At 38.2% G+C, this 13,662-nt stretch overlaps 1 protein-coding gene across 5 annotated transcripts in view; it reads left to right on the plus strand.

Annotated features, from left to right (window-relative positions):
• LOC126353886 (potassium voltage-gated channel subfamily H member 8) overlaps window positions 1–13,171 on the plus strand; it is a 1,477,332-nt gene extending 1,464,161 nt beyond the window's left edge. For all 5 annotated transcript variants that reach the window (XM_050003094.1, XM_050003103.1, XM_050003121.1 and 2 more), the window contains one exon: window positions 8,815–13,171. In XM_050003094.1, coding sequence (XP_049859051.1) covers window positions 8,815–9,405 — 591 coding nt within the window. In that variant the 3' untranslated portion in view covers window positions 9,406–13,171. The remainder of the gene's footprint in view (window positions 1–8,814) is intronic.
• Window positions 13,172–13,662: the final 491 nt, after the last annotated feature.

The following is a 13,662-nucleotide window of genomic DNA, read 5'->3' on the forward strand; positions in this document are numbered from 1 at the left end:
GGCATGGGATACATGCGGACGTGCATTGTCCTGTTGGAGCAGCAAGTTCTCTTGCCGGTCTAGGAATGGTAGAACGATGGGTTCGATGACAGTTTGGATGTACTGTGCACTATTCAGTGTCCCCTAGACGATCACCAGAGGTGTACGGCCAGTGTAGGAGATCGCTCCCCACACCATGATGCCGGGTGTTGGTCCTGTGTGCCTCGGTCATATGCAGTCCTGATTGTGGCCCTCACCTGCACGGCTCCAAACACGCATACGACCATCATTGGCACCAAGGCAGAAGCGACTCTCATCGCTGAAGACGACACATCTCCATTCGTACCTCCATTCACTTCTGTCGCGACACCACTGGAGGCGGGCTGCACGATGTTGGGGCGTGAGCGGAAGACGCCCTAACGGTGTGCGGGACCGTAGCCCAGCTTCATGGAGACGGTTGCGAATGGTCCTTGCCGATACCCCAGGAGCAACAGTGTCCCTAATTTGCTGGGAAGTGGCGGTGCGGTCCCCTACGGCACTGCGTAGGATCCTACGGTCTTGGCGTGCATCCGTGCGTCGCTGCGGTCCAGTCCCAGGTCGACGGGCACGTGCACCTTCCGCCGACCACTGGCGACAACATCGATGTACTGTGGAGACCTCACGCCCCACGTGTTGAGCAATTCGGCAGTACGTCCACCCGGCCTCCCGCATGCCCACTATACGCCCTCGCTCAAAGTCCGTCAACTGCACATACGGTTCACGTCCACGCTGTCGCGGTATGCTACCAGTGTTAAAGACTGCGATGGAGCTCCGTATGCCACGGCAAACTGGCTGACAGTGACGGTGGCGGTGCACAAATGCTGTGCAGTTAGTGCCATTCGACGGCCAATACCGCGGTTCCTGGTGTGTCCGCTGTGCCGTGCGTGTGATCATTGCTTCTACAGCCCTCTCGCAGTGTCTGGAGTAAGTATGGTGGGTCTGACACACCGGTGTCAATGTGTTCTTTTTTACATTTCCAGGAGGGTATTATAGGAAGTGGTATCAAATTTTGACACAAAGTTCTTCTGAATTACAAAAGGTGATGTACTGAATTTGGAATAAAACAGATAATGTTTAACATAGTTATTTAGTTTCTTAAACGAGGTGAATAAGCGATTTTAGTACATACCACAGTGTGCATTCTTATGGTCCTCTATAGCGACAGGTGTGGCTATGAAACATACGAGAGGCCACAAGTCAGCCACTGCTGAGTGCTACTATACTGCAGGCTTCCAAAACAGCTTGCCTTAATGTAACAAAATTTACTGCAAAAATCTGCAGTCGTTTAATATCTGCAATGCTACGGCCCCCTGCTCCAACCCCTTCCCCCCTTTTTTTAGCCAAAGTCTCTCAGTACTTATCCTGGCAGCCTTGTTATGCAGTCTTCTAGCCCTTGCATGCTTCACCAGACAGCGCTCTTCTCTCCTCTCACCCATACCCTTCTATGACTCCTTCTTCTCTGCCCCACTCCAGATTGCTGCTTTTGTTCAACGCAACTGTTGCAGTCTAGCCAGCACAGCCAGAGACAGCCATCATGTGTGTCTGACGAGTATGTGCATGTATGTTTGTTTGTTCTTGCATTTTCTTTTCTTTTCTGGAGAAGACTTTGAGGAAAAGCTCAGAGTATAACAATGTTTTTATTGTGTCTCTCTACAATCACATCATCTCTATGGTTAGAAGCAAACTGTCATTTTCATAATTATTGAGATTCCAACCTGGACTTCCCATTGTTTAAATGTTATATTCTTTTATAAAGCAGTATTTTTAGTTCTGGAAATTGGTCTTTTACACATTCATCCAAATTCTACTTTCCTGACTAGTATCAGGGTTTAAAACTTGAATATACTTATAGCGTTATTTAACAGTTATCGTATAAATGAAGTCATGATCAATTATAGTTTTTGTAGAAAAAATGACTTTGTGTATTCACATTACATAAATAATAAAGTAACCTTTATTTATGGATTTTTATCTTACAGTTGTTGTTGTTGTGGTCTTGAGTCCTGAGACTGGTTTGATGCAGCTCTCCATGCTACTCTATCCTGTGCAAGCTTCTTCATCTCCCAGTACTTACTGCAACCTACCTCCTTCCGAATCTGCTTAGTGTATTCATCTCTTGGTCTCCCTCTACGATTTTTACCCTCCACGCAGCCCTCCAATGCTAAATTTGTGATCCCTTGATGCCTCAAAACATGTCCTACCAACTGGTCCCTTCTTTTTGTCAAGTTGTGCCACAAACTCCTCTTCTCCCCAATTCTATTCAATACCTCCTCATTAGTTATGTGATCTACCCATCTAATCTTCAGCATTCTTCTGTAGCACCACATTTTGAAAGCTTCTATTCTCTTCTTGTCCAAACTATTTATCATCCATGTTTCACTTCCATACATGGCTACACTCCATACAAATACTTTCAGAAACGACTTACTGACACTTAAATCAATACTCGATGTTAACAAATTTCTCTTCTTCAGAAACGCTTTCCTTGCCATTGCCAGTCTACATTTTATATCCTCTCTACTTCGACCATCATCAGTTATTTTACTCCCTAAATAGCAAAACTCCTTTACTACTTTAAGTGTCTCATTCCCTAATCTATCACCCGACTTAATTCAACTACATTCCATTACCCTCGTTTTGATTTTGTTGATGTTCATCTTTTACCCTCCTTTCAAGACACTGTCCATTCCGTTCAACTGCTCTTCCAAGTCCTTTGCTGTCTCTGACAGAATTACAATGTCATCGGTGAACCTCAAAGTCTTTATTTCTTCTCCATGGATTTTAATACCTACTCCGAATTTTTCTTTTGTTTCCTTTACTGCTTGCTCAATATACAGATTGAATAACATCGGGGAGAGACTACAACCCTGTCTCACTCCCTTCCCAACCACTGCTTCCCTTTCATGCCCCTCGACTCTTATAACTGCCATCTGGTTTCTGTACAAATTGTAAATAGCCTTTCGCTCCCTGTATTTTACCCCTGCAACCTTCAGAATTTGAAAGAGAGTATTCCAGTTAACATTGTCAAAAGCTTTCTCTAAGTCTACAAATGCTAGAAACCTAGATTTGCCTTTTCTTAATCTTTCTTCTAAGATAAGTCGTAAGGTTAGTATTGCCTCACATGTTCCTACATTTCTGCGGAATCCAAACTGATCTTCCCCAAGGTCCGCTTGTACCAGTTTTTCCATTCATCTGTAAATAATTCGCGTTAGTATTTTGCAGCTGTGACTTATTAAACTGATATTTCGGTAATTTTCACATGTGTTAACACCTGCTTTCTTTGGGACTGGAATTATTATATTCTTCTTGAAGTCTGAGGGTATTTCGCCTGTCTCACACATCTTGCTCACCAGATAGTAGAGTTTTGTCAGGACTGGCTCTCTCACGGCCGTCAGTAGTTCAAATGGAATATTGTCTACTCTCGGGGCCTTGTTTCGACTCAGGTCTTTCATTGCTCTGTCAAACTCTTCACGCAGTATCTTATCTCCCATTTCGACTTCATCTACATCCTCTTCCATTTCCATAATATTGTCCTCAAGTACATCACCCTTGTATAGACCCTCTATATACTCCTTCCACCTTTCTGCCTTCCCTTCTTTGCTTAGAACTGTGTTTCCATCTGAGTGCTTGATATTCAAACAAGTGGCTCTCTTTTCTCCAAAGGTCTCTTTAATTTTCCTGTAGGCAGTATCTGTCTTACCCCTAGTGAGATAAGCCTCTACATCCTTACATTTGTCCTCTAGCCATCCCTGCTTAGCCATTTTGCACTTCCTGTCGATCTCATTTTTGAGACGTTTGTATTCCTTTTTGCCTCCTTCATTTACTGCATTTTTATATTTTCTCCTTTCATCAATTAAATTGAATATCTCTTCTGTTACCCAAGGATTTCTATTAGCCCTCATCTTTTTACCTACTTGATCTTCTGCTGCCTTCACTACTTCATCTCTCAGAGCTACACATTCTTCTTCTACTGTATTTCTTTCCTTCATTCCTGTCAATTGTTCCCTTATGCTCTCCCTGAAACTCTCTACAACCTCTGGTTCTTTCAGTTTATCCAGGTCCCATCTCCTTAAATTAGCACCTTTTTGTAGTTTCTTCAGTATCTTACAGTATCAACTTCTTAAGGTGTGAAAAATAATTTCAAATAAAAGCAAAAATCTCTTATTACCATTCAGAAATTTTAACTATCCACACAAACATATAACCAAATGTTAAACACGTGATAAAAAAAAAAAAAAAAAAAAAAAAAAAAAAAAAAAAAAAAAAAAAAATTTGGTGCTTCATTAAATCCCCATATGGTTTCTACAGTAATCTGTAGTTGTGACCATTGTATTTTACTAGAAAGAGTACAAACTACTTATCGTCATTATCAGGGAGTTATCAACTTTCTCTAATGCTGAATACCTGTCAGCTTTTGACATGCAATATGTCAGATTGTGCAAATCTTGGTCTCAATATTTAACTTTACTGAAACACTTTTAGCAATATTTGCTTAAAATTCCTGTGTTTCAGTTGTAAGTATAAGGAATTAATATTTCCTTTTTAAGTTTCTCCTACAGTCCATGGGACAACTATTACATAGAAAATCTTCATAGGCCTGATATCAATCACAGATTTTGGTACTGCACAAAGTAGAGCCTCACTGCATACATCCTCCAATAAATTTTATTTTCTGCATGTTTGTTCAATGTTTTTACAAAAACAATGAATTTTTCATCTTTCTTATCTGGTAAAAAATATATTAAACTACCTATGTCTGATCATAATGTTCTTTATTTTAAGTATGTGGGAAAATGTTTTCCAGCACAAAATAGCTTATTTGGATCTCTTGGTCTCATAGTGTTACCATTGCACTAACTACTTACAACCAAAAATTGATTTAAATGATGAGTCTAACCACTCTCTTGCTGTATGTTACATTTTATATCATTCACCTCTGTTTTTCTTCACAGTTTGCATCATTTACTGTAAAAATTCTCTGATGTCCATAGAATTGAATCTATTTTCTTATTAACAATATTAACACAAACATTCTATTCTGTACTTATCACATTAAGTTTTGAAGTGATGACTTCCTTAACAGCTACCTCTGTATCTCATTTATACTTGTCAGCTGTAGAATACAAGCCTTCATTAAGCCATTCACCAAACTAATACTGTTGTGTTACTTCATTAAATCTCTTGTGTAATATTCCAATCAACAGTACATTTTCCTTTCTTTAAACAACATTCCCAGATTTGTGGATAAAATTACACTTTGCTCCTTAAATCTTTCACTTAGCATCTGACCTTATGTGACTGATGTCATATTAACTTTATCAAAGGACATATTTTGTCTACAGTGGTTGCTGCCATAGCACTAGGAAGTTCTTTTAATTTTTGCTTTCTGCAAAAATCAGTTTGTCCATTTCAATATTATGTAGTACAGTACATAATCTGAAGACTACATATTACTATCCTGTCATAGTCACAAGTTTATAATATCCCTTGTTCCCCTCTTTTCCTTGTTAATCTTGGATGTGACGTTGTGGATCAGAAATACTCTGACATGTAAATTCAAAATTAAACATTGAAATAATGAACTGTTATATTAAAGACAACAAACATAGCAGTATCTGAGTTATTAAAAGTCTTTCATACAATGTCGGTATGACATTTTTGTTCATAGAAAAATTTACATGTGTGTCTGCTCCTGATGCATGAACTACAGTGAGAACCTTTCAACTTCTCTTTTATATCTGATGTGACTATTGAAGAAAAGGTAGGTAGAAGGATACAGACATTCAAAGAGAACATTCTTTACAGTAATAAATTGTAACATGACTCTGTAATTATTCATTAATCAAAATGAAAAGATTTTTTGTTACTGTCACAGGCACTCAGATATATGAGTCTGAGGTGGCAGGTTTGGGATTGGCAGTATGTTGTGAGAGGTAGCAGTCAATGGTGGTATGCACAAAACTGTGGGGAATGTTAATGTGCAGTATTCTAGTGTCACTAGTGATGGTCACAGCCATCCAGGTACTATGTGGTAGGCATAGCCAATCATTGATTCCTGTTGCAGTTGCAAATAGTGCCATACTTGGACATGCTACCAAGCTGATGGTTACGTTTGGAATTAGGTGACGTCACATAAATGAGAAATATCTTCATTTTATTTGCTCTAACAGTATCTAACTCAAATCCAGTTTATTGATTATATATATATACCAATACAAGAGAAGGGAAGTTGCTACTCACCATATAGCGGAGATGTTGAGCTGCAATAGGCACAATAAAAAGTTCACACAGTCACTCACTTGCGTGAGTATATGTGTGTGTGTGTGTGTGTGTGTGTGTGTGTGTGTGTGTGTGTGTACTGCTGACAAAGACCTTAATGACCGAAAGCTATGATTGTGTTAACTTTTTGTTGTGCCTATCGCATCTCAGCATCTCTGCTATATGTTGAGTAGCAAGTTTCCTTCCCTCGTATTGTTACATTTCATCCTGGATTTTCTATTTTAGAGCATTTTTATTGTTTGAACATTATATGTTGTTAAAGGTACACATTTGAAATTCCTAGATAATTTCCGGTGTTTACAGGCTTAACTAATTTAAAATATAGGGTGATTCTTGTGGATTATTATAAATAATTTACATTCACAAGTTGTTTAATGTTATAGCATAAAATTCAATAATAAATATAGAAGGGAACTTTTTCCAGATTGTAATTAATTTAGAAGTAAAGGAGACCACTCAGCGAATTGCAAAAGCATTGAATCCTTGAGAGTCACCCAAAAAAGAGAAAGGAAACTTGCTAGCTTTTGTAATAAATTCTTTGTTGAAGTAGAGTAGAAATATATACATGTAACACACACATGCAACACACACTCTTACCCCTACATTGAACCAGCTGGACAGACAATACTGGGACTGTATTTCAGGAGATGGACTACTGGGGTGGGGTGGCTATTGTGTTGGATGAGGTGGGTAGAGGAAGGGAGGTTGAATGCCAATAGAGGCGTTGAGTGAGTAGCTAGGGGCTGGAGGGGAGGTATGCTGGTTAGGAATGCAGAAAGGAGTGGTGGCAAGTGTGCAGGCTAGATGCATGATGCATGGATATGGGAGCTAGAAGGGTATAGCGCATGGTGAAGGTGACATGGAGCTGTGGATTGGGAGGTAGTGGCAAGACAAGAGTGCACTGTTGGGTGGAGGGTGCAGGAACAGTTGCTTAATGAAACTTGAGACCAGGAGGGCTACAGAAGCAAAAGATTACAAAGCAAAGGATTTTTTGCAAGGATAACTCAAATCTGCAAGTTCATAAAAGCTGACGATTGAGGAACGGATGCGGATGGCCCAGGTTATGAAGTAGCCATTGAAATCAAGCATGCTGTACTCAGCTGAATGTTGCAAAATTTTATTTTTGGCCTCAGTTTGGTGGTTGCCATTCATTGCTGTTCATTGTGGTTGATTGTCATACTGACGTAAAAAGGTGTGCAGTGCTTGCAGTAGAGTTGGTATATGACAAGGCTACTTTCATGGGTGCCTCTGATGGGATTGGAAAATCCTGTGGCAGAAGTGGAGTAGGAAGTGCTGACTGAGTAGCCTAGCCAGGTGTTGCACGCGGGTCTTCCATGGGGGTACGATCATTGTGGCAAGAGGTTGGGAACTGAGAGTGGGAGTGTTGTAGAGATGGACCCGGATATTGTGTAGTTTGGTTGGGTGACAGTGTACCACTTTCAGAGGGATGGAAAGGACCTCGGATAGGATGCCCATCAGTCCAGGGTGATGCTGAATGATGAGGGGGTACTCTTTTGTCACTGATTCTTGGGTGGTGGGTGGATTAGGGATGTGCAAAGATATGGCATGGGATATCTGTTAGCAGACTAGGTTTTGGGATAATGCCGGTCTGTGAAAGCCTTGTAGAGACCTTCAGTACACCAGGCAAGGGAGTTCTCATTGCTGCAGATACGTCATCCACAGGCAGGCTGTATTGGAGTGATTTTTTGGTGTGGAAGGGATGAAATATGAAAAACTGTAGGTACTGATGGTTTTTAGTGTGTTTAATATAGGCAGAGGTGTGGACAGAGCCGCCAGAAATGTGTAGTTCATCCAAGAAGGTGGCATGTCGGTCTGAAATGGAGCATGCAAAGTGGACAAAAGAGGTTTTGTGGTTGGGGAGGAATGATGTTGGAGTGTCTTGACTCTTGAGTCCTGATCATGAAGATACCATCAACGAATCTAAACCAGACAAGGGCTTTGGGTTTCAAGAGACTAGAAAGGTTTCTTCTATATGGTCCATTAAAAGGTTGTCATAGGGAGAGGTAGTATTCAAGAGCAGCAAGGCTATTGGCATGAGGGATGTTTGTGTATGGGGGGCAATCAACAGCAATGAGTAAGGATCCAGGAGGTAAAGGGGTGGGGATGGGGGAGACTCAGTGGAAGAAGTTGTTAGTATCTTTGATGTGAGAGGCTAGGTTTCAGGCAATTGATGGGAAATGTTGGTGAGCAAGAGCAGAAATTCTTTCAGCAGGAGCATAATAACCACTATGTATACAGTTCCATCCAAACATGTTTTTTTCCAATAAATATTGGAAGAAATAGAAGAAAGTGCTATTTTATCCAACATACAATAATGAGTAGTTCATGTTTTAGCACCTGCCCCATGTAAAACATGTATTTAACCAATACTGAATGACATGATCATATACTTTTAATTTTATGATATATTTCTGAAAATTTTGATATCATTCATTAGTTGTCAATAGTATTGTCAGACTTATGGCAAGATAGAAAATATTTGTATGTTGTGCACAGGTTCGAAATGCTATTCAAGCTTTGCAAGAGCTTGCATCAAGTAGCAGTACAGTGGCGACACGCTATCCTCATCCCCTTCCAGCGCACTCAAATCCCAATTTGCCATACAACTGCCTGGATGGCAGTATTATACAGCGCAGTTCATCACATCCCCCTGACATGTTCTGTTGGGAAACTGAAGAAATGCCAATGAGATTGAGCCGGCTTGCAGATAAGGAAACACAAACTTCTATGCCTGTAGACATTTTTGAGAATTTTGTGCTTCAGAATCCTCACAGAGTTCTATTGATACTTGGACTTGATGCTGAAGCAGTGCTGAGAAGTAGTAGTGCACAGGAGAGGATGTTGGGAGCTTCACAGACAAATGGTACATGTGTTCTTAGAAATCATCATAAGAATGGGATTATAACTCAAAGTGATCTTCGATCTGTGCAGACACCTAGCAACTGGAACCACGCAAGGACAGCTGTGGATTCCCAACGGCATAGGTTCAGTGCAGGTGATGTGGAAGGTGTGACTGCAACTGCTTTTCAAGCAGCTAACCCCTTTTCTTCATCACAATCTTTGAAATTCCAACCTTTTGATAGTTGAGCTGTGGCTCTCCATATCCTCCAGCTCTTCAAAATGCAAGTACATTTCTCTTCAGTATGCTTGCTTGAATTTTGATAGATGCCTACTGTTATTTAGGCTTAATTTACTCTTGTTTCTTGTACATAATGATCAACTGCGATATAGTTTTTAATTTGTTTAAGTTATACTTTAAAAGTAATGTGTAATTCAAGAAAAAGACATTCAGTGATATTTTAACTTGTGAGTTGCTTGGTATGTTTGTATGTTTACAATTTATTTCAAATCTGTCTCGCCCCTTAATTTTTTGTCAGTTTAACTGGTTAGTTGAAAAAAAAAAAAAAAATACTCCGGATCCAAAATAAAGTGTAACAGAAAATGCCCACATTATAACAAGTCAGTTTTTGTATTTTAGTGTTCAGTAACATATTTCCATCAATATATTCTATAATTTCAGTTCAGGTACTTAAAATTTTCTCAGAAAAACAGTCACTTCAAAATCAGAAATGAAGCTTTATTGTAACTGGCCTAATGTTGAACAATGTAAGTCTGTATATAAAAATAATTATTTATTACTGTCAGTCTTCTGATTTTAAAAAGATATGTTACCCAAAGAGAAAGGAATCTAATTTACCTTGTCACAAATATTTACATGTAAAATATTGCGGTCTCCAGCACTGACAAACCAGATCGATAGCACTGATCTTAAATTTCACTCAGGTCTAAAATCACTGGCTGCCACCTGTTCTTTCCATAACTCTGTACCATAAATAACATTACAGATCTTTCACATGTTTATAATTATTCATTGCTAATTACTTCTTCAAAAAATAAATGGAATAAAAGCATGTGACACTCCTACACATATTTTAGACAGATCATAGCAATGATTTTATTTTGCAGAATAAAATAATTTATTTTTACATTTAAGATGCTGTGCTTTAGACTGTCAATTTTTTTCTTGAGACATCTTTCATCTGACTGGTTTGATGCAGCCTGTCACAAATTCCTCTCCTGTGCCAACCTCTTCATCTCATAATATTATCTGTATCCTATGTTCTAAATTATTTGTTGGGTATATTACAGTCTCCCTGACAATTCCTCACCCCCGTAGAGGCTCTCAGTGCTCTCTTTCCAGCTATTCGCAACCTCCTGTCTCCTTTGCTTTTAACAGTACAATTTCCAATGTCTTCTTGTTTCTAATTCCACCAAAGGTTGTTTTGACTTTTCTATATGCCAAGTCAGTCCTCCAAGAAATCATTTATTTTTCTGTTTCTAGGTTTATTCCTTCATCCATTTCACCATGTCTTTGCTACACTTCTTATTTGCTTCATTGCTTGGTGATTTATGTTGGTGAATTTCTGTATTTCTCCTAACATTGTAGTATTTCCTTCTTTTGTAAGTTAGTTGAAATATTTCTACTGTCACCCAAAGTTTCTCCAAGGTTATCTTCTTTATACCTGCCCTTGTATGTCCAACAAATATGGTTGCTCCTTGTAGAGATGTCCATTCCTCTTCAACTGAACTTCCTACAGTGGTATTTCTTATCCGAGTATCCATATTTTTAGCAAACTTCAAAAGCATCTCATCCTTTCTCAGTACTTTATTATCCCACTTCCTTCCACACTGATTATTCCGGATGATTCTCTTAAACTTCAATCTACTCTTCATCATCATTAAATTGTGATCCCAGTATATATCTGCTGGATAGTTGTTACACTTCGATGTCTGATTTCAGAATCTATGTCTGACCATGATATAATCCAGCTGGAACCTTTTGAAATCCCCAAGTCTTTTCATAGTATACATCCCCCTCTTGTGTTTCTTGAACAGAGGATTCACTATTACCATCTGAATGTTTTTGCAGAACTCTGTTAGTCTTTCTCCTCTCTCATCCCTACTGACAAGCCCACATTCTCCCATACCCCTTTCTTTATTCCTTCCCCTACAACTGCATTTCAGTCTCCCTGGCTATTGGATTGTCATCCACCTTTACATACTGAATTACCCATTCAGTATTCTTATACACTTTCTCTTTATCTTTTGATTGCAATATCAACACATATACCTGAATTACTGTTGTCAACAGTGGTTTGCTGTTGAATCTTGTGAGAACAATCCCATCTCTGAAGTGTTCACAGTAACTAACACTTTGTCCTATTTTCCTGAATTGCTGTTGTCAGCAGTGGTTTCATACTTCTTACTTCATGTTATTTAGACAATATGATCTAAGTAGCTACCAATACCACATGACTTTTATTTACTCTTTCCGCAGTTTACAGCAATCATCTTAGGACAAAATTTCACATGTAATGTAACACTAAATGTTAATTATGGTACGTATCCTTTGCCAGTGAAGCCTCAGAGGAAATGATAAAATTGATCTGTACATATTAAATACATTTCTTACCTGTGTTTTAAGATATTTATCTTTTCAGGAATCTGACACCTTCAATCAAAATAGACTTTTAGGATTTCCTCAACACAAAGTAGATAAAACTGATATTCACACCTTATTTTCTTTACTTGCCGCACTGTTTAAAGTACCATTGATTAATATGTTATTCAACTCTTCAGGCAACTGTCAACCCACCTAGCAACTTTGTGGATGACAGTAAATTTGTCATTTAGTGCTTAAAGCTCCCCACTCCAGTGTTTAGATTGAATTATTTTATTGGTGACCTAATAAATAAATGAATCCTTGCATAAGCAATGTTCTCTATAGTTTGTAAATTTAGTTCAAATATGGTGCTGTTATGAATTATACCTATCAAATAATCTGCTTGTCCAGGTTTTCTGGATTTTTATTTTCTGTTGTAGAGGAATTTGCTGAATATATATTAAAAGACTGAATGAAATCTCATTTGTCATTGGTAAGCTGTTTAAAAATGACATTCCCTTTGTACCACGATATTAAACTGAAACTGTTTCTCTCTTCCGGAGCAGTCTTTTTCAACAGTGTTCCATGTTTGTGGAATATATTTTTATTATTGCACTTACCAGAGTCTATTTACATGTTACCATATTGTGGCTATGAACATTTAGAAAGTATCAAAATATAATAGCTATATTATTTTAACTCTATTATATTTTCAGACTGCTGCTGAGAAGCAGAATTATAACATTTTGAACTGGTTAAGGGTTTAATATTTGTGTTTTGCATGAAAAAAATTCACTTTGCTGAATATTTCTGCATTAGTGACATATTTTGTACAAAATCTGCTGAATAGAAACCATGATCAAAATTAATCCTGATAAAAGTTGTAAATAACTATTTTGAAATGTTGTACTAAATTCATATCACTGTTACTTACCCTGTTGAAAAGTTTAGTGCCTGGAGCCTAGTTCATTATTTGTGTACATCATTTCTTTTCCTTCATGTTAACAAGAGAAAGCTCTAAATACTTTAAAAGATTTTAAATCAACTGTTAAATTCTGCTTCGACAGAAAGACAAATAAACTGCACCATTCCATTATGTAAATAACTAAATGTCTTAGAACAAAAATTAAGTATATGACATGTTGTGTTTTAAATATATATCTTCTACATCAATCTTGTACATGGAACTGAGAACTCTGATATTGTTGGCAGTTCTATGAAATGTCCTGAGTTATGTATGAAGAGAGCATGTGTTCTCTGTTTTGCTTTCAAACAAGAAAATGAGTATATTTTATTGACAAAAGCTACTATTTTGTTATACTATAACTTTCTACTTAGCATCTGTTTCTTGTAAATATATATTCCACGCTAACACTAAATTGTTCTTTGAATAAAGATCAATATTTTATAAAAAAATATTCTTTTTTGTGTTATTCCTGCATTCCTTACAGTCTCCAAATATAACAGCAACAATGGATGCCAACTGGTGGCATTATGGGCACATGACACAGTAACAAAAGTATGTAACCAGAGCAGACACAGATGAGGGATAACACTAGTAAAGATATGGGTAGAAAATGGGGAAGTCCATTGAGATAACCAACTGTGATGAAGGGCACATTATTTTTACACAGAGCCTGTGAATAAGTATCTTGAAAATGGCAAAGCTGTTTGAATTTTCATGTGCTGCTGTCATGAGCATCTATGGAAAGAAACAGAAGGACAGTGAAACCGACACTAAGTGCTAAATGGTTGGACATCAACAACTCTTCACAGAACACGGGGTTTGTCCTGTAAAGTAGGCTATATGGTTATCTGTACCATCTCTGCTGAAAGAGCACAATGCTGGTGCATGCACAAGTGTTTCAAAGCACACCATTTATTATACATTGTTGAACACA

The sequence above is a fragment of the Schistocerca gregaria genome, chromosome 1 (assembly GCF_023897955.1).
Source record: "Schistocerca gregaria isolate iqSchGreg1 chromosome 1, iqSchGreg1.2, whole genome shotgun sequence".
NCBI classification, from domain to species: domain Eukaryota; kingdom Metazoa; phylum Arthropoda; class Insecta; order Orthoptera; family Acrididae; genus Schistocerca; species Schistocerca gregaria.